Source organism: Cygnus olor, chromosome 2 (genome assembly GCF_009769625.2).
Source record: "Cygnus olor isolate bCygOlo1 chromosome 2, bCygOlo1.pri.v2, whole genome shotgun sequence".
Lineage (NCBI taxonomy): Eukaryota > Metazoa > Chordata > Aves > Anseriformes > Anatidae > Cygnus > Cygnus olor.
In genome coordinates this window covers 32,577,115-32,603,084 of record NC_049170.1, presented here as the reverse complement: position 1 = coordinate 32,603,084, position 25,970 = coordinate 32,577,115, and the positions used below count along the sequence as shown (strand labels likewise).

Genomic DNA, 25,970 nt, shown 5'->3' with positions numbered 1-25,970 from the left:
CCAAACAGCTTCCTGAGTAGTACTGCTCTTTTTGTGGACTTTGATGCCACCATACTGACCTCTGGCATGTACCTCGCTCCACTTTCCTTTCCCATCTAATTTTCTATTTTTGGGCCAATTTCTGGGCTTCATGCTTATGCAAGCAGCAGTTGACAGGTGGCTTAGACTCAGTGTTAATTATTTTCTAGTATTAGAATCAGATTAAGAACAAGGATGTAAGATTGTGACCAAGTTTACCATGCAATTTTAAACTGATCTCAGGCCATATTCACTTACATGAATATTTCCATTTTGGAGAGAGAAATGCTTACCTGTTCTGGCAAATAACCCCTTTTTAACGCAGTCCAGGCCCTCTTGGCAGAGCTTGTTGCCTAGCTGGCAAGCAGCCCCAGATTCACACTGAATTCCACAAAGGGGAAAATGCCAACTTTTCATCATCAGCGGGAAAGCTGTAGAGTACAAGCTTTCCACTTCAATTACCATCCCCTCCTAAATGCCAGCTCAACAGATTGCAAGAAAGAAGCACATACTTCACACTCTGCAAGAAAATTGTCCAGTATAAGATTTTAAGCATGCTTGGGAGCCCACCAATCACAATGTTTTTGTCAATTCTGCTTCAGACTGAAATTCAAGCCAGAAGAATATTTACTAGAAGATGTTAAATTTAGTCACTTAAAAATGTTGTTGCACTTGGGGCCAAATTCAGCCTTGGCCGCCGCAGTCAATGAGAGCAGACATGCATCCCCTGCGTGCCTTTGTTGCAGGGTCCCGCTGGGCAGAGCACACTGTGGACTGCACTTTACCATTTCCTCTGTGCAAAGGAGAATATGACCCCATCTGTGACCAATTATCACTTGTTATAGACAACAGAAAAAACTGCTGTACCCTGTAGAGCTTAAGAGACTCTGACCAAACCTGTAGACAGATCAGAGGGCCCAGGATGTTAGACTGACTTCTGTGTCCCACGGAAATGCCCCGCCTGGCTTCTTGACATGGGATGGGATGAAGAAAGAACTAAATCCTTAGGTTTTGATCTGAAGAGTTTTGTGCTTGGCGGAATCCTTCCTTATTCTTTCTGGCTGCCAAAGAACCCCCAAAATTAATGTAGTTATGTTGGAAATAAGCTTCAGGATTCAGGATACTGAACTCAAGGAGAGCTTATCCCGGAGGGCTTTTCAAATCCCAGTAGTGCCTCTTCAAAAGTAATGTAGAGGAAAGAAAACATAACCTATCTCTGCACGTTTACAGCAGCCTTACCTCCTGTCATGAAAAGGGATAGATCTGGGGGAAAATCTGAATATTGAACCCCATTTTCACACATTTCTTGGAATAAAATACAAATAAATTTAATTAATTTCTTACTTGATATGTATTTATATATGCTTTAAAGATAAGTACTTGAAATTATATAACCTATCTGTGAAAAACTGAAGAACTGTTTAAAGATTGTCTTAATAAGTGAGAGAACTGAATTTTAAGCACAAGACCATAACTCAGAATAAGTTTAGGCTTAAAAGAAATGTCTCTTTTCTAAATATCTGAATCTAGCATTTCCTTTGTTTTGACAGATGCTCGTTTAATGGAGAAGTTTTAAAATCATGTTCAGAAATCTCAGGAACATTTTAAAGCAACTTATGCTTACCCTGCCTTTTACCTTCCAGAAGGATTTCCATGTTTTTATTCTGGATTTCAAGGGAATCCAGCTGCTTAATCTCTTCCCACCTCTTGGGAAGATTTCCTTCCAAGAAGATAACCTACATTGCTCCTAATTAGCTCTGCAAATGGTCAAATAGATTTTTCTCAATGCGACATGGAAATTTTCTGCTTGTACGCAGATATAAGGACAACAAACCTGAGATCTCCAAATCTTTATTTAAAAAAAAAAATATAAAATTTCTAATTAATAAATTTGTCTTTATAAAATTTACCTTTGCATTTATCTCTATACTTTCTATTTTATTTTTCTCATTATTTAAGGGGGTAATGAGCTGCCCAAACACAACCAAACCAAATGGACCCATTTCAGACATTATGGGGTGTTCTGCCTGATCTCATGTGGCCACACAGAACAAGTGTGGGTCTCCTCTACATTCTATGTTACTTCTACCAGTCCTGTGCAAATGTCCTAGGTACCCCTACAGCATCTAAAAAGGGACTGGGTGCCTATGTTTAGGGAACAGTATTGGGGTTTAGTAATAAACAATTACCAATATGAGTACTTCTAATCAGTAAAAAAGACAATTATAATCCTACGTGGCTTTCTGTTCAATTTTGAAATTGCTGTTCAAAAGTACTTCTGCAGAGAAGTTCAGAAGTATTCCCCACACATAGATGGGGCTGATAGCTCATTTAAATTCTGAGCTCTTCCAAGAAAAAGAGACCTTTTAATAGTTTTTTGGTTAGTCTTCAAAATCAACAACTGCATGCAGGAATTTCCTGTGCCATGCTCAAATTATTTAAAGAAGATTAACTTGATAGTGTATTCTTTTCCTAGTGACTCCACTTGCATTTGTTAAGAGATGAGTAAAAAGTTATCTTGCTAAACAGATCTCTCTCCTACAGGCTACATACAACTAAGAGCAAAGTATGTCTATTTTGGGTGTCAAACTGTTTTCCTTCTTAATACAAATTAAGAAAAGAAGGCTTTCCTTTAAGTTTGATGTTACCTCTACATATCAGACCAGCTCTCATGAAAGCTAGAAGTTGCTGCTAGTTTAACAATTCTTTTTTTTTCCTTTTGGTATGTTATTCTGCTGGTAATAGAACATATGAAGCCATGGATTCTTGTATTGACAAGTCCTGGCCAAAAACAACAAAAGCAAAAAAAAAAAAAGTTTTCAAAAACTCTGCAAAATGTTTATGAATTCTAATCCTCAGCACATGAATAAATACATTTGACAAACTGCAGAGTACCTTCCAAAGGCCTTTCCCAACCTTTTTAATTTGAGTTCAATTATATATGTAGTGTTTAAAAACTGAAGTTCATCTTGCCAACATTTAAAAACTAGAATACACCATTATTTGTAAAAGTGAAGGGCAGATAATAAGTTATAATTATCCTATTAATCACCTGTAAAGAATTGCATTCAAGAAAGAATGCATCCTCAAATTACAATAATTGATTATTAGAAGAAAACCATTTTTTTTTCCTGCCCTCGGCAGGAATACGCTTGTAGTTTGCTGTGCAAGTTCATGAATACTATGCTGAAATCAAGCAGTGTATATGCTATAGGCCATGTGGTGTAGATTGCCATAAATCTATAGACGTCAACAGACGTGCTGACTTCTAACTGCTAACTCTGTATCAGACTTCCTCATTAGTGTCTGCTCCTCGGTAACACCTTTACTTATTCTTTTAAGCAAACATCAATTTCTTATGGTAGTACTGGTAATGACATCGTCTCTGGAGTATTTTTGTCTTCTTAGCAGCCACAGCGTATTTTCTCTTTGAAATTCTACTGCACCAGACCATTTAATGCATGCCCCTAAGGATACAACTGTGAGTAAGAGCACATGAGAATAATGCTTATTGCATGAGATGTTTCAAGTTATTAATGATCATGTTCTTTTATAAGTGGATTATAAATGGCTGTGTGGTTACGTTTGTCTTCAATCTGTTACTACATTTTTGTCTCTCTTGAAATTTGCTTTGCTAAATTTTGCAAACAGATAGATTCATAACTTATCTAATTTCCCAGTCCCTGTTTATTCTAAAAGAAAACGGAAGAAAGTTTTTATTCCAATCCACTTATCCCATTCCTTTTTCTCACAGTCAGTATTAGACAATGGCTGGTCAGTAACAGCAGAAATGGTAGTTGGGTGTGATATAGTGTTAAAACAAAACAAGGCATTTTTCATAAATGGGTAGCACCACCAAATGGTCATAACTGGATAGAGGGACCCAGGCACCTACGCAGAGGAAGATACATCATATCATCAGCATTGTATTATTAGCATTAGTCCCATAAAGGTGCAAATTTCAGAGAGTGGGATTAGAAGAGCTATGAAAAGCCACTAACATCATAAGATACTACCACAGGGAAAGTCATGGCAGAGAATATGAATGAGTGCCCTGGAAGTTACTCATTGGGAAGGCAACACTGCATTCACTAAGACTGCCAAATGCTTCAAGCTAGGTTTTCAGATTTCAGCACCTAAATAAAAGGACTAGCACTGAGCTGAGCATCCGTTTCAATAGTACACGTCACAAGACTGGAAAATGCTTCTTATGGGTCTTGTCAAGGGTAACAGTAGATAAAGCCCAGATGAAGGATTATATTTTTTTTGTGTGGACATGTCTACTTCTGTATATTTCTGAGAATACTGTTGAGAAAGCTATCACTAGATACATTATATGTATAATGTAAAAAACAATAAGCATATTTTTTTTTCTTGGTGGGTCATAAAGATAAAAAGCAAAGGTTAAAAAGAACATTTAGAAAAGCCTTCTATCCAATTTCCATCAGAAGATACATTACTTCACATTATTCTCATAGGTATGAAGACTTAAGCGGAAGGGAATGAGCAGACTAGCTTGCAATTTAGCACTAATACACTTGATTGGTGAAATTATTTAGCTATTACCATTTCTCCTGGGGAGAAATGGTAACACACTGAACTTAATAACAAGATCTCACAAAATTCACAGTTTATGGTAAAAACTTCAGTCCTTTCATAAATGACTTTGTCTGCACCTTCAGCAAGCTTATCTTCCTTCTCACTGTATTTCTAGGAGAAAAGATATTTTCCATACAACAGAACCAATTTTTACAAAGACGAGTGATTATCTTGTGCTTGTTTACATAAATAGTATGTACTCATGTCTAGTTAGTCTGTCAGTCCACTCTCAAAACTTTTTTCATAATATATACAGTGTTTGATACAGACAAATTGGACATTCCATTTAAACTGCATACAGACCAACATGAATCTTCATTTCTAACTTGAATTTTTTTTTAAAGTCTTGGACACTTTTTATTAATGTTTTTCAATTTCAAGAACCTCTGATTTATTTTTTTTTCTTCTACTCACCAGTAGAAGCAGTGTCAGAATACTGAAAAAAAAAAAAAAAAAAGTCTTTGCAATATCCAGTCGTTAAGATTATCAGATGCCTTGCAAAAGCCTTTTTTTTTTTCCATGATAATTGGCTGGAAGGTCTGATCCTGATAAATGATATGCTCAGCAATGACTACCAGTTAGTCAAGCCTGTTATTTAGTACATCACCAAATGCAAATTTTGAAGTATTAAATCTCGCTCAGAACTGGGAATAATTTAGGAAAACACTAAAGGATTTATATAATAATATTGTTTAGAGATATTTATCCAAACCAAAGCATGCTTTTAGCTCATCTGAGATGTGTTCAACTTGCATGGTTTTTAATACCCAAAGAAAAAAGGTCTGCTGCCTTTGTTACTAAAAGAAAATCAAAGATAGGAGTTTCAGCAAACTTGGATCATTCTCTCCACCTATTATGATTTATGTTTTACCTCATTTCCTAAAAGGGCGTTTATGCAGGCTTCAGATGCATCACAGATGGCAGTAAGGTCATGTCCTCCCTCCAGTGCCAGCACAACACGGCCATCCGCTAGCTTCAGCAATTGCTTGGTTAGGTGACCAAAACCTATTATTCAAATACAGTAATGCAAATAATTAAAGCAGAACAGATATTACTGGCATATTTCACATCTGTTGTGTAAGAATGTAGAAAGCTCAAAGATATTGCACAGGGTGCATGGGATATATTTAGTCCAGTATCCTGTTTCTGACTATGGCTCACACCAGATGCTTTGGAGTTAGGTATATGGAATTTTGTATGAGGCAGATGTGAGATAATGTCCTTCATGCTGATCCTTAATAGCTGGAGATTAGTTGAAACATGAGGTTGTCTCTCCCTTTGTAACATCATTAACCACTGTCACTCCGGATTCTTGTCTCATTTGCACATCAATGTAACAAATAACCATGTTATTTAGATATAGATAACGCGACCCTGGTCAGTCATGGCATTGATATGACAAATAACATTTGTAGTTAAGCTGTTATATATAGTTAAAAATAATTGTATTTTTCAAATGAGATAATGAAATTTTTGTTTACAGCTTGCTTCTTTGTATTTGGTCTTTGAGTCTAATATACAGCCGTGGAGTGAAAAATAGTGGAAACATGTCACGTCTTAGCTCCATTTTGTAAGTGTTTTTAGAAACAACACTAAGAACTGGATCGCTTTTTTGATTCAAAGTTTTGGTATAAGATGAAACTGTCCAGCATTTCAGTATGTCTCTACCAGTGTTGCTCACTACTGCCCCACAACGTTCTAAGCAATTCTGCATCACAGTCAGAAATGATGGTACTCCATTTTCAATGGTGATCTATAACTACAAAAATATTGCCACAAAGTTTTCATCTGTGATTCAAGTAAAAATAATTTATTTGACTTTTAATTAAACAAAGTAAACAAATTACATGAACAAATGTTAATTTGGAGAGAAGAGAAATTTCAAGTTTTGTGTTGGTTTCCCAGAACAGCTGTTGTTTGTTTTTGTTACTCACTCCTTTAAGTGAGAAATGATAAGTAAAGCTTTGAAACTACTGAAGTTAAATACCCATCACATGTTCTTAACTGTTCTACTTGGCCTGGTTTAGTTGCTCTACTGATGGCCATCACTACTAATTCCAGTGCATTTCATAGTCTTAAATAAAGCACTTTGAAAATACCTGCTAAAGTCTGTGGTTCTTTAAAGACAGGAAAATCACCACCCTTTTTTTCATGTTCTAGTGAAGAAGGTCACCAAATATTCAAAAAAACAAAAATTACAAGCATATTTTCCAAAGAAATTTTCCAGAACAAACTTAAGGCTTGATCTGGCAAAAAAGTAAATGCACAATTAGTTCAATTTACATCTTAGGACTCTGTTAAGCCTGAAGACAACTGTTTTTAGAACAGGAACTTTAATGATACCAGATTTAGTTTAGTTATTCTGTCAAAAAGAGAAAGAGAAGGAAAAAGAAAAAAAAAAGAAAAAGAAGAAAGAAAAAGAAAAAGAAAAAGAAAAAGAAAAAGAAAAAGAAAAAGAAAAAGAAAAAGAAAAAGAAAAAGAAGAAGAAGAAGAAAAAGAAAAAGAAAAAGAAAAAGAAAAAGAAAAAGAAAAAGAAAAAGAAGAAGAAGAAGAAGAAGAAGAAGAAAAAGAAGAAGAAAAAGAAGAAGAAAAAGAAAAAGAAAAAGAAGAAGAAAAAGAAAAAGAAGAAGAAGAAGAAGAAGAAAAAGAAAAAGAAAAAGAAAAAGAAAAAGAAAAAGAAAAAGAAAAAGAAAAAGAAAAAGAAAAAGAAAAAGAAGAAGAAAGAAAAAGAAAGAAAAAGAAAAAGAAAAAGAAAAAGAAAAAGAAAAAGAAAAAGAAAAAGAAAAAGAAAAAGAAAAAGAAAAAGAAAAAGAAAAGGAAAAAGAAAAAGAAAAAGAAAAAGAAAAAGAAAAAGAAGAAAGAAAAAGAAAAAGAAAAAGAAAAAGAGAAAAAGAAAAAGAAAAAGAAAAAGAAAAAGAAGAAAGAAAAAGAAAAAGAAAAAGAAAAAGAAATAAAAGAAAAAGAAAAAAAAGAAAAAGAAAAAGAAAAAGAAAAAGAAAAAGAAAAAGAAAAAGAAAAAGAAAAAGAAAGAAAAAGAAAGAAAAAGAAAAAGAAAAAAAGAGAAAAAGAAAAAGAAAAAGAAAAGGAAAAAGAAAAAGAAGAAAAAGAAAAAGAAAAAGAAAAAGAAAAAGAAAAAGAAAAAGAAAAAGAAAAAGAAAAAGAAAAAGAAAAAGAAAAAGAAAAAGAGAAAAAGAAAAAGAAAAAGAAAAAGAGAAAAAGAAAAAGAAAAAGAAGAAAAAGAAGAAAGAAGAAGAAAAAGAAAAAGAGAAACACAAAAACAAACAAAAAAGGAAAGAGAAGAATAAAAAGAAAAAGAGAAAGATCTACTTGTCACTTAATCTATAGATGATCACAGAACACTTAGGGTGAAATATTGTTTCCTTAAACCACTCCACAATCTTCTGTACCGTCTAAGAACTGCGGTTTTGATTCTACCAAAGTAACTACACCATGGTTCAAATTACATACAGGGTTGAAAAACAAATAAAATCTTAAACTCTCATTTAAGCTCAACCTTTCTTCATGAAAAAAAACAAAGCCTCTCTACAAAAGACTGAATTTAGACAGGATAATAAAAGTGAAGGAAGGAGTGGAATGAGGATAACCTTTGATCTTTAGCCAATTTCTACTTTCTTTTACCTACAGGATTTATTTCTGTCTGCATGTTACACATGTGATCTTCAGATTCATAACAAGAGAGTGCCAGCAGCATAAAGTGAGTCGTACATATAGCATTTAAAGGAAATGAAGAATGAACAGGCACAGACTCCCCACATCTACAAACTCTACAACCCACTCCTGGGCTCTGTGAGAAATCCAACAGCACTTTTAAGCACTGTCATCCTGACATCACAGAGCTTCTGTGAAAAAGGGAAAGATCTTCCCTATTTTCCCTGCACATTTTGAAAATATTATGTGACTAAATGCTGCTGCAGCCACACCATAATTTTTTGGATTATGTGTGGCAATAAAGGTAAAGACCGTCTCAGTGGCTTTTTCTTCTTTTAAACAACCATACAAAATATATCTCATAGCCATTGTAATGTTAATTTGTCTGCTTGCTTTCCTAATAATTCTCCTAATATCAATGTTATAATAACCATTACTGGCTGAGTGGGGATATATGCAATGAGCCACACAGAAAGTATCTTTCCCAACACAAATCACAGTAACAAAACAAAACAAAAACAAACAAACAAAAGAATGTTGCCAAACCAAATCAACATGATGGGGTCTTTTCTTCAGTATAAATACCCAAGACAGTAAAGGTGTCTTGCTAGGAAGGGAGGAAATAACTTTAGCCAACAGTACCAATGTTGCCTGAGACTGAATGAGTTATGGAAATTCTTAACAAAGAAACTTGGATTCTGTGTCACTGCAGCAACCTAGGAAAGATATTAGCTTCCTCAAGGAAATCCCCTGGAGCACAGAAGTAACAAAATGGAAAGAAAGGAATCCCAGTCAAGTAATAGTTTTAAGATGGACTATAGTTCATGCCAAATAATTAAGGAAAACAAGAAGAAAATAGTAACAAGCACCATGAAAAGAAGTAGTCATCTCCCCTGATAAAAGGAGATTAAGCACATATTTGATGCCCCACTGAACAACTCTAAGGCAAAAAAGCAGTCAGATAAACATGCAGTATCCCGGATCTCCCAATTCACATGGATTTCTAGAAATCAGCGGAAATTCTTGGCCCTTCTACTCTGCCTGCTGACAAAGATGCCAGCTGTAATGCGGGCTTTAAAAGATCATTTCAGTTTGGATTTGCCATATTCTAAAACTGTATGGGTTTGCTCTGGTGCATAAGAATTACAGATTAGTGGCATTTTATAAAAACTTAAGAAGGTTCAGATATAAAGTAGAAAGTCATGTTAAAACACCAGCACTTGATTTTCAGACCAGCCTGAAATGGGCATCCCTTCTTTGAGGATTCAATTTGTCCACACGGCTGCCTTTGGGCCATTTACAATCTGAGTACTGGCTCAATGACAGACACGTATCACTCAAGGTTTGAAATAGCCTTAGGAGCATCTACAATTATTTGTGTCCATGAGCATGAGTACAAATGTCACATTATTTAAAGAATATATATAGTATTTCCGATCATTTCAGTCAATAAGTGAGAAAATATTATACGTACGGGGTATTTTTCAAATCTTCTTGTAAATGTGCTCAGTGATACTGTACTTCAGAGAAGTAGCACTTTTTTTTTTTTACAATTATGCTCTTGTGGTGCACCAGGAAATTGTGAGCATGGTTTTGTGCCAACATTTATTTTCAGGTATGTTTTTTATAATTTAAATATTAAAAGTGCCTGTTTCCTTTGCATATATTTATTCATCTAGGGCAGAATCTGCAAAAGCACTTAATATTGACTTGCTATGATCCTTGTAAATACAGTGAAAAACCTCTGATTTACACAAGAAACAGCAATAAAACACTATTCTGAATGTTCTATATGAACTATTTCTGAAAATCTCACTCACCAGTTGGTTTGCTTTTTGCTGACAAAAAAGTAGCATGTATGAACAACTGTACACCTAAGCAAAAAATGAAGAGCAGATTAAAACTGAGATCATTATAAGACACTATCTAAATATGAAGAGGAGAAGATGCTGCAAGATCCTCTTGGAACAATGCAGTTGTGTGTATTATATACAGAAGTCAGAAAAAAGTCAGAAAAAATATTTTAAAATATCTGGATACTTTACAGTACTAACAAATTTACTAATGTGCCAAATTTACGATAACCTTTGAGAAATAATGCTATTAATGTTTTGCTTTCTGATTTCTTATTTACCAACTTGATACAATTTTCCAAGAGCCAGATTTGCTTCTATGCCCCCTGAATCCATGTAATTGTGGCAGCAGCCAACACTCTAATCATGGTTACAAACTGCATCAATCATCTAAGTACCATATTGCATTCAAATAATGCATTAACAGACATATACTCATAAACTTTGAGTGGCATAACTAAATTATTTTACTGCAGATTGCAAATCATGAATTTTACTTTCTAGTGGACAACTTGAACGTCTGTTATTGGGCATTGTTATGCATTAGAGAATTACACAGTATATGAGCTGTTATCTACTGACCTTTGAAGTGAAAATATAAACTTTTAAAACAAAAACATAACAAGTATTCTTCAATTATGCCCTTTCCCCTCCTCCAATGTTATTATTGGAGGAAATACAATACTCAGCCTCATGTTAGAACATGTTCTATTGTGGGAAGGCAGAAAGAGAGAAAATTAATGCTGTATTATGCTAATGAACAAGCTGCCAGGTTGTTATTGGAGGACACAGTGTGCTGCTCACTTGAATTACCATTTAATCAAGTAAGTCAGCTTTTAGTGGACTGATGTCCCAGTTTAGCACTGAGTTCTGTTTTTTTTTTTTGGTTGCATTTTTACTTATTTATTTATTTCCTTTTGTAACAGACAGCCTCCCCACGTGCTCCCTCTAGTTTTGCCAAACAGCAAGGAATGTTTGGTGACACTTCTGCTTCATTTGACCAAAGTGGCTGGGGCACCTATATTCTACCTGGACTTACTGAAAACCAAGAAAATATGCTAAAACCTATAAAAAGAGAACCAGGAAGTATTTTAATTTTCTTTTTTTGCTTTCGGGTTATGCTTACCATGACAACCTGAAACAGAAAGTGGTAAAGAGCAGGTAAAACACTTTTGACCCAGGCCAGTCCCCTTCAATCGCAAAACCTTGGTGTGTAGTACAGCTAGATGAGGTAAAGCTAACAAAACAGAGTTTGTACATACAGCCTCATATTCTAGAAGAAACATTTGAGAAGCAAGACAACTTGTGGATGTGATCCTTTCCCCGTCCATTTCTTAGTAGACAGGGAGGGGCCCATATAGGAGGGGTCCGGCCCAGGTGACATTGCAGCACTCCTCATTTGCAGAAACAATCATATATGCAATTCACTTTGCCCACCACTGAATGCGCAAACACCTACCTAATGGGGTCTAAACCTGCCTCGGAAGAAGACAGACCCCTTCCCTCTCCCTCGCTGCACGTAAGGAGAGCAGATGTCTCCCGCATGGTCGTTCTGGGTGACAGCAGCCTGAGCTGAGCAGAGCCGTAGCACTGGCCCTTGCTCAGGGGAGGCAGCTCCTGCAAAAACGAGGACACGTCAACAACCAAAAGGCTGGCAAGGCTCTGGGGTTATGGAGAAAGCCTCAGCAAGTCTCCTGCTGCAGCAGGGCCCCAACAGCTCTTTCAGCTTCAGCGTCTTAAAAGCTACAATCTGACCCCAAATTACAGGCAGAGTTCTGGTGAGCTCCTTTGGCTATTCAGAGCAGCCTTGAGAGGAATACACCCAAAACACAAAAACTCCACAGTCTCTATCCTGGACCTCCAAGCATGTATTTAACTATTATTTACCATTTAATCATGTCATTACTCTCTAATTTACTTGAGAATGTGTTTTCCTCTCATTAAAACTATTGCGATGATTGCTGCCAAAAGTCTACCCACCAGTGTTCTGCACTCCATCCCTGTGGTTCCTTCGTGACTATTTGATTAATTTTCATTGATATTCTTCCAACAATAGCATCTAAAATTAACTGGATCAGTTTTTACATAACTTCCTGAGTCATCAGGCTACGTGTCCTAAATAAATACATCCATACGGGAGTCAAATGATAATTTACCCTTCCAGCACTGGCAGGAGCTAGAACATTTTGCAAAACTTGTCTTCTGTGATAAGAAAAGACATTTTATTCTCAGGTCTTAATTCTGTACCTTTTATTCAATCAAAACTTCATTTGGATTAAGTCAGAGGCTTGATTCAGTTGGCAGGATGTGGCCCTGAGTGAGGGGAAAAGGGAGATTTTAAAGCCAAATATATTCTTATGAAAAACATTTTCCAAATGGCTGAAATTATGAATGTTAGTGCTAAGATACCTGAATTTAAATGGTAAAGACCTGGCCTCCAGGCATTAGCTGCTGATTTCTTGCTTTTAATTCCAGAGAAGGAAGCTCAGTAACACTTTAAATTACATGTCTTAAGAAGGCATTTAATTTAGATTAAATTAGACAGTAATTGTACGTTAAATAAATACCAATGGTCCCAGAAACACATTTTTTATGGATTAACAATTTATGTAATAGATGTTTTTATTGCATGCCTGTTAGTTCTACAGTAATATGTTTTTCATAATTAGCTGTTCCTGAGCTGCTACACTGAACATAACTTATTAAATCTCTATTATATACTTACTCAAGGATGCATAGAATGTCTCTTCAAAAGCCAAATAATGCAAATTTGTCCCATTACAGGGTAGGGCTATCTTGCCAATGCTGAGTACGATGGTTTGGGCACGCAGGTATCCAAGTGGGTCACATAGCCCATTGCATTTGTTCAGTCATCCAGGAAGAAGGCATTTGTATACCTCCACCGTACATACAACAGCAGCACTACCCATCTGACAAAATGTTCTTCAGAGAAAACACATGGAGGAAGAAGCTTCCCCTGAACTCTTCTCCCAGCTTATTTATACCAAAAAAAAAAAAAAAAAAAAGACAGGATTTCTTTTGTGTTTTGTATTATCAAATAACAGGGATTCAGAATCCTCCAGGAAAGGTCACAGTAGTGTACAAAATAATGACTATGTTTTTAAAGCTATTGTAGTGCTGTCATGTGGATTCAGAGGGAAAAAATTCAACCACAAATTTCAACTGCCAGAGTTGAAAGCAGGAGATTTTGGATATTCCCATAACTGTTTGGATGTTTTTAGGCCTGTTCTTACTAGGTATTTGCTCCATGACTTCCTTTCTTCTTGGTTTCCTCATATTCTCTTCATCTCTGTCCTGTCTCACACCTGGCCCAAGTAATAACTTCTCCCCTCTCCTGCCATCCTCCCCCTTTTTCATTTTGCTTTCCACATAGCAAATCCCCTACTCAGTAAAGCTGGACAGGAAGCAAGATTATCCATCCCACTGAGTTTTTCAGTGTTTTTTCCCGGAACACGTAGCTGTTCTGCATAAGAAAGCTGAAGCCAAGAGGGAAAATGCAGAACTGTAGACAACAAGGTAGCGTGTCAGAAACTCAGATTCACATCTCCGAATCAGGCTGTTGCTGCATCTGAAGGGTGGAGGTTCCCTTCTTTGTGGGCTTTGGGGGTTTTTATTTCACTTTATTTTTTCTGAAAAGACCTTAAAAATCTCTCAAAAGGGATTCTGTGTGTATAGTCTAATCAGACTGATAATTATCAGCTTAAAATCTGGCCCACATACTGTCAAATCTGCCAAGCCGATTGCAAGTGGTAGCATTGATGCCATTATAGCTTCCTCCAAATCTGGTCAAGTTGCTTGACTTAAACTGATATACAATATATGCATCTGATGTTACAACTTACAGACGATTATATCTCCAAATCTGAGTTCAGACTCAGCAAGAAGTTGGCTCAAAAACAAGACATCTGATAAAAATAAATAATTAATTACAAGTATGAGAAATCTGTTTCATTCACAATGGAATGAAAATCAGATACTACTATTGACTGCTATTAAATCAGTAAGCTTGATTAAGTTTGGAGAAGGTTATTATAATGCTACTGACTATAACTTGAAATATTTTTAAAATACATAGGGCAAAGCTTCTTCTCTTACAAATTAGTATAGCTGAAATATGGGCACAGAGTTATGGCCAAAAACAATCTGATGGGAAGATCTAGATTTATATTTTTTTAACTGGTGAAAAGTCAAGTCAGTTAATTTTGAATTGACCCAAGAGACTAACACAAAGGATCTGATTTAAAGCTCATCACTCAGAAGCTGAGAACTGACTGCCATTTTCTGAAGATGGTCTACAAAATTCTGCCAAGAAAAGCAGCATGGATTAAACGGTCTTTCCAACATACACAGTTTCTCTGAGTCTAAAAATTAAGGCTCTCACTTTATTTGCAGTCGTTTACTGACCCTGCCACATCGACACAGCACATTAAATTAAGGCTAAGTTGCTTAGCCAGTGTTAATCAGCATATGCCATAATCTAAGGACTTGGCCTCCAGATGTGTATCATTCATCATTGCAAGATGAGGGACATAGATACAATAAGCATATCAGGGATGGGTTCTTGTACATGGAAAGACTTGAGGTAAATACTAGACTTCCTGACCAATTTGGCATCACGTCTCCTGGTGAACTCAATATTACTATCAGAGGTCTGACGCCCCTCAGGATTTGGATCACATTGTTTAATAAACATCATTTTATAATATCAGGAGGAAATAAGGCAGTGCATTTCTAAGGGATTATTGTACATCTCGAGTAGTTACTTTCCCTCTGGCCTTGTGCCTGTTAACCCCACCTGACACATGCTATAATCACTAAGAAATGCACTGCCTGTCACCACTTATTGAAAAGGTAATGTGTAAAACTCACTAAAGGAAATGGTATTAAAACTAGGTTTGGGGTCTGACTCCTTACAGTCTTCTGATTAATTGCAATTTCCAAATAAAATACATTGAGCAACTTTCTATTATGCTGTTCTATTACAAAAACATGTAAGAATAAAGGATGTGATTTCAACCCATACAACAGCCCCTTTGTCTCTTTTCATGCTAATAAAAGGACACAAAGATGCCTTGAAATGGCAGGTAAAACCCCACAGACTAAAAGAAAATGTAGCTAACATCAGAATGACATAGGTGGCTCCACACAGCCTCCTTTCCGAATGGAGAAGTCATGTCAGAGCCTTGTCACACATGTTATTAGACAGCAGACTTCGCAAGAGCCATAAGCCATAAACTGCTGGGGGAAAAAAAAAAAAAAAAGGTGGCACAGAATTATACGGGCCTCAAGTGGAGGCAGAACTGACGTCACTCTATTCTGATGCACAGGAGGTGAAAATATGCAGAAAATATTTGTATTTGCTGTTTCCCAGAATGAAATATGTGATTCATCCTCATCACAGATATGTAAAATTTTTAAAGTATTAGAGCAAAGATGTTCCTTTTTTTTATTATTTTTTTCCCCATTTTGTAAGCATTAGGGCCAGATTCAGTTGCTGGATGAACAAGAGGGATTCATGTACAATTAAAACTGTGTTCTGGTACAATGTTGATTGGAATAGGATTGGCCTCAGTTTCCTCAGAACATGTTCCCACTGCACACACATGCGAGAGTAAAACCTTTCTTTAGAATATCCCATCAATGTCCTTCCAGTCTTCTGAAATATGCTTCTCAGAAGAAGCCCTTCTGTGAGCTTCTGCAGCCAAACACTAAACTACAGATTACTGCTTGAGAACCAACCAGAAACTCTCATGGACTTCTTCACACAATGGTTTTCTACCTTTTCTTCAGTAAACTTCAAGCACGGGGTGAAAACTACTTTCAGGCAGCTGAGCAGTCAGGGAATACTACTTTCTGGGTTTGTGCAGAGTGAAGAGCAGAGTCACTAAGGAATTACCTGATTCTGTAGGATCTGTAGATAAGCAAATGGCCACTATTTCTCCTGTTACCATAGCATGACAGCAGTATCAAGGGAAGCTGGCAGACATAATCTTCATTGAATAACAGACACATCAAGACAAACAATGACATTTCTGTGCTATATTCTGACATAAACCCAGCCAGCTAATGTCAAGGTAATTTGAGGACTCCAGATGTTGTTGCAGCTGCATTACTAAAGTCATCTTAGTCATTCTTCTTAAAAGAGGGAAGTTCAAAACAGGGCAAAAATCATTCACTCAGTGTTAAGAGACTTTCTTGAGCAACATCGGCAATTTCTTCTTCAAGAGAAAACAGTATATTGGCTTTTCTAAATGGAGATGCTGAAAATCTGCAAGAATAGCTACTGTTTCTCCTTGCAGAGTTTTAACTACTACAAGTAAAATAACCTGCTGTCAGAGCCCAAAACTCCCTAGCGGCACCCGAAACTTAGCAAACAACATATACCAAACATCAGGATTGCATTTATTCTTCCTTCTGACAAAGTTGAAGAATCACAGCAGCTGAAAGCTTGGGAAAAATTATACAAACATCATAGCAAAGCCACTTACAAACCTCTGACAACAAAGGTGTTTAATTGCCTCTCTACAGATAAATAAAGAAGCTCTACAAGGAAAAATATCAAATTGAGAAGTGCTCCACTCACCAGAGTGTGCAGTCATCACTCCAGCAGAAAAGGATGCACTTTTTAGTAATTCTCAGCTTTGGCCAAACTGCTGATTCCATTTCATAAAAGAATTGGTAATGAATCAAATTTCAATCATCTTCCCACTGTTACCTAATTTTTATAGCTGGATACTACGTTAGATTGAATTAGTTAATTCGTAGTAATTATATAATAGAAAGAAAGATGAAAGAAAACAAAATATGAGACATGGGAGAGTTGGGAAAATAATAATATTGTTAGTTGGGTCAATGAAAATGACTGTTATCAAATAAGATAAGTACATTTTTGTGACTAAAAGAAAATATAGGCATAGAAAGGAAATTACTGGTTGTCTGAATGGATGAACAAGAACAAAAATTAATATGAATATGCAATTGAACAGTGTCAAGGAATTAGATTTTCTAATAACCATCAGTAATGGTCAGAAATTAAACAGAACAAAGAAAGTTTATGCCCTTATTTCTGCAGATAACACACAGCATTTCTGAATTCTTCTCCAGGGATATACTTTCACACCTTTGTACACAGAGGAAGATGAGACAGTCCTACAGTTATATTAACATGGAAATGATTCAGATTTTGTCTGCAGTGAACTCTGGATTGCTCAGTGACCAGCTGCCAACTTAGCCAAGGTCTAAACTGAATTGAAAATAAATTGTATTCCATGTGACAGCTTTATATGTGTAGGCAAAAGTGGTACTGATAACACCCTGAGCAAATAAGCTGAAGACATTTAAATAAGCAGGTATTTGATAACAAGATAGTCTGCCTGGGAATTATCACATCATTTGCCCTTTATTGAGACATACTGTCACATGGTCTCAGAGAAAAAAAAAAAAAAACTGAAGTAATCTCATGGCTACAATGAATTTATACTTCTTGAATTGTGAGCAAAATTTGACCAAGGGTAAAATTTCTCTTCTTCTAATCACAGTAAAATAAGTTTAGAAATTGTGAATAAAATCCACATTAAAGTTCAAACATATACTTGGAGATCCACATTTTATCAGTCAGAACAGATTTCATTATGAATATACAAGCATTTGGTATCACCTGGACTCAAAGAGTCAATAGCAGTTGTTTTTTCTTATCTTTAAACTACTTTCATGTCTTTCCAGACTATGTCTTATTCCAGTGGGTCATCATAAGTAAACTACCTTTTTATACATACAGATTTTTAGAGGCAGGGGAAAGGGGAAAGCTTTTGCCCCCTTCTATACGATGTGTGACTGTCTCAAGATGGTAAGTGCCAGCATACACCTAGCCCAGCTTGGAACAGCTCAAAGACAGCCTGGAAGGCTTTTTAATGATTATCACAAACAAAAAGCTTTTGTTTCCTTTCCCACATACCCATTGTGAACTTCCAATGTGAAAGTTACATATTTATTATAACACTTACTAGGACTTGTTCTCAGCTCCAAATAGAAAACCTGGCTGGGGACAAGTACTTGCCAGTAGGCAAAGGAAGAACACATTTCCAAATTGAAGATGACTTCTACTGGTGGTAGCTACTAAGAAAGCACACTTCTTTAGTACTAAAATCTACACAATTCCACATTCCTGGATGTTGCCTCCTTACTCAGGAGGTATGAAGCCCATACTTCCTGAATGTGCAACTAGAAGGGCTCATACAGGTGTAAGTGGTGGCAGGCAGAGGAGGATGTAAAAAAAACAAAACAAAACAAAACAAAACGACAACAACAACAACAACAACAACAACAACAACAACAAAGAACAGTTTGTTTGTTTGTTTGTTTGTTTGTTTTTCATTCTATCCTGTTTTGGTTGTCCAAGAAGCAGGCAGGAACAGTCCTTGTGACCCCTTAAGACCAGGATATTTTTATTTCTTGTACGTGCTACAGTGGACCTTCCTGTATCCTTACTGTGTCTAGAAATGCTCTGGAGAAATTTGTTTCAAGGTGACTATTATCTGTTCTATGGCACCCTATACAGTACTTATAATTTAATATTTGGATCCGAGCTCTGTCTGAATTTCTGTCTGTGGCTTTTTGCAGGCAGTTGCATTGTGTAAATGGTAAATAATTATCTTTGACTTGATAGCCGATTTTACATATTGGATTATCAGAAAAATAAACATTTTAAAAGATTAACTTTTTTAAAAGATTCAGATTACATTTTATTTAATCTGAAATAAAGACAAAAGAAACAAGAAATCTAAAGCTCCCCAGTGCCATTTTTGCATCAACTACTTTTAAGAATAGTGCTCATGTTCTTTAAAGTTGTTTTTCATTATAGAAAAGAGGCTAACGGAAAAAAAATCATATACACAAAAAAAGTAGAGGAACATTTATTTCCTCTGCTTTTTAGATTTAGGCAGAAACTTTGAAATTAGTTAGCATTTGTTGCTGTGTTATGGTTACTTTCTGAATCTGTCACCCTCTATACTGATAAAAGCAAAGGTCCAGAATAGTAGATGTTCACTTAATTAATAACTCTATCTTAAAGCATATGCAAAATGAGTCTATTGTGCAAGCAATCATAAATCTCACTTGGCCTAACTTAGACCAATTGACCTTATAACCCAAATAATGTTCCTTTGTGCATGGTTTTTATATGCAATTTCTAGATTTACTGTTTCAAAGAAAAAGTGTGTAAACATTTTCAGCTGAGCCTAAATTGAGCAACTTATTCATCCTACAGCTGGCTGAAAGTTTGAGCCAAACTGGTAAACTTATTCTGGAAAGAGCCTCTATTGATGCTTCTTTCAGTGGATCCAGATTCAAATTTTTCATCTGTGCATTTTCACATGCCACTGATATCTTAATTAGGAATGAAATGAGGAAAAGAGAAAAGACATATATTAGCAGTTCATTGGACAGGAGAGAACATAATAGGAAAAGGTAATGACACTTTGACAGCCTGAGAGTATTCCATAGCTAGTCATCAGAGGACTGTTGCAAATAAAAAATTCTGAGAACTTCTTGAAGAAAAAGGCACAAGAAAAAAACATAGGCAACATAAATGTAGCTTCTATTTTCTCCTTCTGTAATTATCCAAACTCTTGATATTTCCTTTTTCTATAAACAAAATTTCAGGTCATATTCTAATAAGTTCAATGCACAGAGCACACTTATTGCTTCTATAACTATGTTCTTGGTGACATCTATACCAAAACAGTGAAAAAGCTTTTTGCTTGATTAAAAATTGTAAAGCCTTTATTGTAGAATTTACCAAAAATGAAAATGTTATCTATATTATCAACAGTACACATTAAAAATGTCAAAGTAGCTGGCTCCAAAATGAATTCTGGCAACTTGAAGCGCATATGTGGGAGTTACAACGTTAGCACATAGTAAATATCCAAAGATCTGCAATTAACTCGAAGATACTCTTCAAATCTCTCTTAGGCTGGGAGACTTTTTTGGCCACCCACTTTTGAAGAGCACTGGTACTCTGAGTCAGCTTCCAGAGGCTCCACTGGCTGTCTAAGGAATCTGTGCTTTTAATTAAGACAGCAAGGTTAGGTGCTAAAGTTAGGACAGTACACTAAGACCTTTCAAAAGGACCCAGAATGTCTCAAACTCACTGGAAGTGAGTTTGAGTCCCTGTCCTTGTATGATATAAAAGTATGGCCAGTCTTTTATGCATTATAAGAACTGAAGTATTCATAGTTCTGAAGTATTCATTATATAAGAAACTACAATAATAAATAAATAGATCAAATAGTACAGCCCTGCTTCATCTTCATAAAACTGTTTGGACATATATATTAGCATTTGCCAAATGTTACGTTTAGTTTAGAGGCTGTCTGCACACTGCTTACTTTGACTTCCTACCCATAATTATGCATTTCTTATGGATAATTCTCAAAAAATTTATCCTAGAGTGTCTGCTATCTTAATGTGAAATTGAACCTTTATATACAACGGAATGATATTTTTTGAGCCTTTATATATAACAGTTAAGATAAAGTGACAAGTAGTAAATAACCAGTTCTCTTGATCACATAAATATCCAGGAATCTTTGCGAAGAAATGCCACTATTCAGACTTCAATGAGAACATAAATCAGAGCCTGTGACTATTTCTAAATTGGAAATAAAAAGGAACAGGAGCAGGGATGGAATGAATGAGTTTTAAAAGAAAAATAAATGTTTACTAAAAAGAACAGCATTTGCATTCCTATTTACCTGGGCCACTTGCCGCTTTTGCAACATGATAAAACAAATGAGTCAATCAAAACAACTTAGTAGAAGAACAGCAAATGGCCATTGTAAAAGTAAATGCCAGAGGAAAAGGGACGCCACAAAGGCCCCAGTCTGGCAATTTTTTTGCAGGCAGATTTAACTGGTGTACTCTGGCCAGACACCTTTGGAGTCAGACATGCCATTTCACTTAAGGACAGAAAACAGCAAAATCAGGTCCAATGGCAGTAAAATAAAATGGAATTATAACTTGACCTTTTAGAAAGTTCATAATTTGAACAGAGAAAATTTTTGCACATTTTTTTCATGAGAATCTGCCCGCTCTTCAACCATCTTTATGAGCTAAACCAAGAATATTCTTTCCTGCACAGACATACTGCTTTGTTTTCATTGATTTATTCTGACTGTTGCAAAGCCTTCCAGAAAACAGTGGATAAGCTGAGAATTTATGCAGTCCATATTCACTATCAGACAAATCACTGTAAAGTTTCATTTTCCCCTTGCATCTGACAAAACTGCAGGACAGCCAAATACAGGTGTTCAGATATATTCAGACAAAACTCTTTTTTCTTTCTCTCTTTTTAATATAATATTTTGTCATTTACTCTGTTGAAAACATTACGGTTGGTAAAGTAAGATCAAGCAATAATTCTAATTTTTTAAAGGCTTTAAAGCAATTTTTTGAGAAATATGGGAGTTTAGACAGCACATTTATTTAGTTTTAATTTTTGTGCTGTCATACATCAGGACTGAAGTCCTGATTTAGAACACATGCAGCTTGCCTTTGAAGTTTTGGCTGTATTTTTAACAATGGTGAAAAAGATATAAAGAAATTAAACAGCACCAAAAAAAATCATAAAACCAGGCTTTTGTGCTCTTGATTTATATATTGTTTTTTATGTTTGTTTTAAAAAAGCTTTATCCGCAATAATCTTTCATGTGAAGCTTTGCTCTCACATACCTTTATTCATCCAACCTTTTTCTTCTACATTGACCTTTCTTTTCTCCTTCCTATCCTCCTAACTCTCTGAAGAATGTTTTCTAATTTTGATCCCTTTCACTAGAAAAATGAGTTTATTGGAATTTTTCTGAAAACTGAAGGGGTAGAAAATACACAGTGATACGCTAAACTGAGATTTTTGAATGAAAGCAATAAATATTCCAAACAAACATGGCTCCCCCATGAAGCAGTTTTATTCTTCTAGTGCTTGCTGGTCTCCCCCTTCTGTGTTGAGAATGTGCAGTGGTATACATGGTTCTTTTGGTCAAGTTACACAACACTGGCATTTTCCAAGGCAATTCATGAAAGCTGATAGTTGTCGTTGTTCATTCGTTGTCCGATGTGTTGTAATGAATCCAACTCAATGCCATATTTATTTGTCCTGTGGCCAGCTTTTTGCTGTTATTTTCTGCCTTTCAACTCAAAGACTAAATTTCTGAAGCAACAGCAAAAACACCACAACGGACTTTATACATTTTCTCCTCAGGTTCTTCCACTCACTGGAACATTTTAGTACGCATTAGTGTCATCTAAAGGTACTGGCATCATGTGCTGCTGAGACCAGTTTTAATTGCACGCTACCTTTGAAACATATTGAAAGTAATTTCTAGACAGGCCAAGGCCTGAAAGTGTCCAGATGTTTGAAGCAGAACATAAAAAGCATAATTCTTAATTGTCAGCCAAATACATACATGTGCACAATACCAGTGTGTGTGTGTGTAGGATATGTGCAGGGTGTTTATGATAGCTGAGGGGGCTGGAGAAGCAGGGGCTGACAAGGGAGCTAGGCTTTGTCTGACATATTGCAGGAAGGTTAACAGCTGCATATCCAAGATTTATTGGAGACCTCCTCATGGAGGTGCCATGGTATCTCTTCCTTTACCTTCACCATCCCATACCCACATGCTTCGTATCTACAACCCTTCTAAAATACTACTTATTAAGAGTGAAACAATGATTGAGTTGCATGTGAGAAGTCTGTTTTGTATAAGATCTTGTTCATGGACTCATGCAAAATCACAGAATCATTAGGATGTCCTACAAGCAGAACTGACACCCTGGATTTATGTCAAAATAGTTTTTCCCAGTGAAGTGTACTGGTAAACTTATGGTAAAGACATGTCTGAATGTCTTAGTTCCACAATACCTCTCTTAAAACACACTATTAAAAGTGTAAAATTTTGACTGAAAATAGAGGGCTCTGCAGTTTATCTTATTTTAATTGAATTTCACTATCAATTTTAGTAACTCAGTTTGTGTTAATAGAATGCTTGATTATGAATTCATTTAATTTCATTTTTAATCCATGACCTTCATAGATTTTGAAGAACATACTGCTAGTAAAGACCTTTGACTTCAACATTCACCAGGATCCTTGTCTCCTGCCTTTAGCCAAGGAAAAATTAGCTGTCTTGCCTCTGCTAGTCTACTAGGCTAAATACTGCTCAGTGGGGAGGGGAATCTTCCCAGGAAGATCTGTTGCACCAGCTTTTAGAAAGGTTGAATAGCGTTTCAGAATTAAATACTTCTCTGTATTGACAGTCATAGACAAACCTAGACTTAGTAAGATGTATAGTATTCAGAAAGCTAAACTTAGTTTTCATTTATGGTTCTGAAAGACTCGTTACATCAAGGCAAGTAAAACTTATTTTATGTACGAAAGGTATTGTGAACAGTGTGCTGAATGAGAAGCTCCTCAGATAAATATGAAGTTAGAAACAAATGCTTTTAAATTAAGTAGACAATTCCTCTGTTAATACCTAATTAAAAATTACTCGTACTAGAGATTTTGTAGAATCATAAAATCATAGAATATCCCAAGTTGGAAGGGACCCACAAGGATCATAGAGTCCAACTCCTTGGTCCCCAAAGGACCACCCAAAAATCAGACCACGTGTCTGAGAGTGTTGTCCAAATGCTTCTTGAACTCCACCAGGCTCAGTGCCATAGTCACTTCCCTGGGGAGCCTGCTCCAGCGCCCAACCACCTTCTCAGTGAAGAACCTCTTCCTGATATCCAGCCTGAACCGACCCTGTCACAGCTTCAAACTGTTTATGGCTTCAACCTTACATTGTAGTTTACAAAATTCTGCATTCAAAGATAAATTTCTTTAATTTGAACAAGTTATAATATTAACATAATAAAGCATTATTAGTGTATTATGTAATCACTAGAAAATTATTTAATAAAATATGCTATACATAATAGTGCATTATAAACATATTTATAATAATCATTCATGGTTCATGAGTATTTTTACACAGAAATTATGGAAATGATGTAGAAATTCTGGTTGTTCTACTTGTAACATGGAAGAAGTCACATTAGCATGTCATAGGAATAATCATTTTAGTTTGCAAGGCTATTCTTCTATGAATACCTTTTAGAATACTTCCAGATTCATAAACTTTGAAAATGATTACATGCAGACAGAGGACTTCTATTCCAAATGTGTTCCATTATTCCCAGTAATAATTCCTCAGACTACAGTTCTCCTTCTGACTCAAAGTATTTGTTATCCTATCAACCCACTTTGCACCTTGCTTTCTTTGGCTAAGACACACATCATCAGCTCTTTTAAATTCTGCTCTGTACTTACCTCCCTCTCTCCTAATGTGTTTTTATTCCACTGTCCTTTTCTCCTTTTCCCTTGAGTATACTGGCACTTCTCTGCTAAGAACATGATAAAAACTTGGTAAATGGTATGTGTTTGCCAGGGTGGCTTTTAGATATCCCAGAAAAAAAAAAAAAAAAGAAAAAAGAGGAATTTGGCCATTTGTCCAAGTCATTTAGAAGTAACACCACCTGGTCAAAAGAATGGCTCCAGCTAGGAAGTCTGACAGCCAGCCTTGCCATCCTCACATCTGGAATTTCCCAGGCTGAAACACAGGAAAATGTCCTCCTCATATCATCATGAATGAATTTGCTGCTCTCAAGACTTTTCTTTCAGATTCAGGATTGATTTATCTTTAAACAGTGCCACCATAAATAGATATAGTGCTTCGAAAAGGAGACATTTGAAAAAGAGGAATGCTTTAGAGGCAGAAATTGAAGTAAATGAAAATTAAAATTCTACAGATATGCTCCAGAATGAAATCTGCACATATCAGCCTCACAAAGGTAGCAAGCGGTACAATTCATTGATCTGAAACTAACATGGAAGGTGCAGTTCAGTAACATAATGACAAAATAGTAATAAAATGAAGATTGCAGAATATTCCTTAGTAGTTAAGCAGGCCTTTCCTATGAACCTTTTTGACTGTAAAAGACAAAGGGACAGTATTAGCCAATGGACTAAATTAGGTAGTTGCGTCAAGATGACAAGAGGGATGGCCAGATTTGGAACGAAAAAAAAAAACAACAGCTTACTCAAGATGTAATTTTTGATATCTATTGTACAGTCTCAATAGACTCTAGTAGTCAGTAGTCAGCCAAACAAAGAGCCTGCTGTTAAAAATATTGGTCTTAGGTGTGAGAAGTTCTGATGCTCTGTGTACATCACGCTGTATGGCTGCATGGGTAAAGCAATCATACTATAGGTCTCCTTGGCATAAGATACTTAGTTTCATTGAAATCAGTTATAAAATTTTCATGGACTATAATGAAAGAAACTTATAATTTTATACCAAAATTGAAAATTAGTGATATTTTTCTTACTTTTCCTTTCTTTCTTTTTTTTTTTTTAATCATAAAAGATAGTTTGCAATCAGGAAACTCTCGATTAAATATTTACTCTGAATAGAAAATATTCATTTTATGTTCTAAAATTTCTCTCATGTTTCCCTTCCCTTCCCTTCCCTTTTCCTTCCCTTCCCTTCCCTTTTCCTTCCCTTCCTTTCCTTTTTCCTTCCCTTCCTTTTTCCTTCCCTTCCCTTCCCTTCCCTCTCCCTCTCCCTCTCCCTCTCCCTCTCCCTCTCCCTCTCCCTCTCCCTCTCCCACTCCCACCCCCTCTCCCTCCCCTTCTCCCTCTCCCTCTCCCATTTTTTTTTTTTTTTCCCCTCCATTTCCCAACTTTACTATGTCTGTGATAAAATACTGAA

General features: G+C 35.9%; 1 protein-coding gene across 12 annotated transcripts in view; it reads right to left on the bottom strand.

Annotated features, from left to right (window-relative positions):
* Positions 1–25,970, bottom strand: part of HDAC9 (histone deacetylase 9) — a 480,477-nt gene that overhangs the window by 24,648 nt on the left and 429,859 nt on the right. For all 12 annotated transcript variants that reach the window (XM_040545937.1, XM_040545942.1, XM_040545936.1 and 9 more), the window contains one exon: positions 5,489–5,622. In XM_040545937.1, coding sequence (XP_040401871.1) covers positions 5,489–5,622 — 134 coding nt within the window. The remainder of the gene's footprint in view (positions 1–5,488; positions 5,623–25,970) is intronic.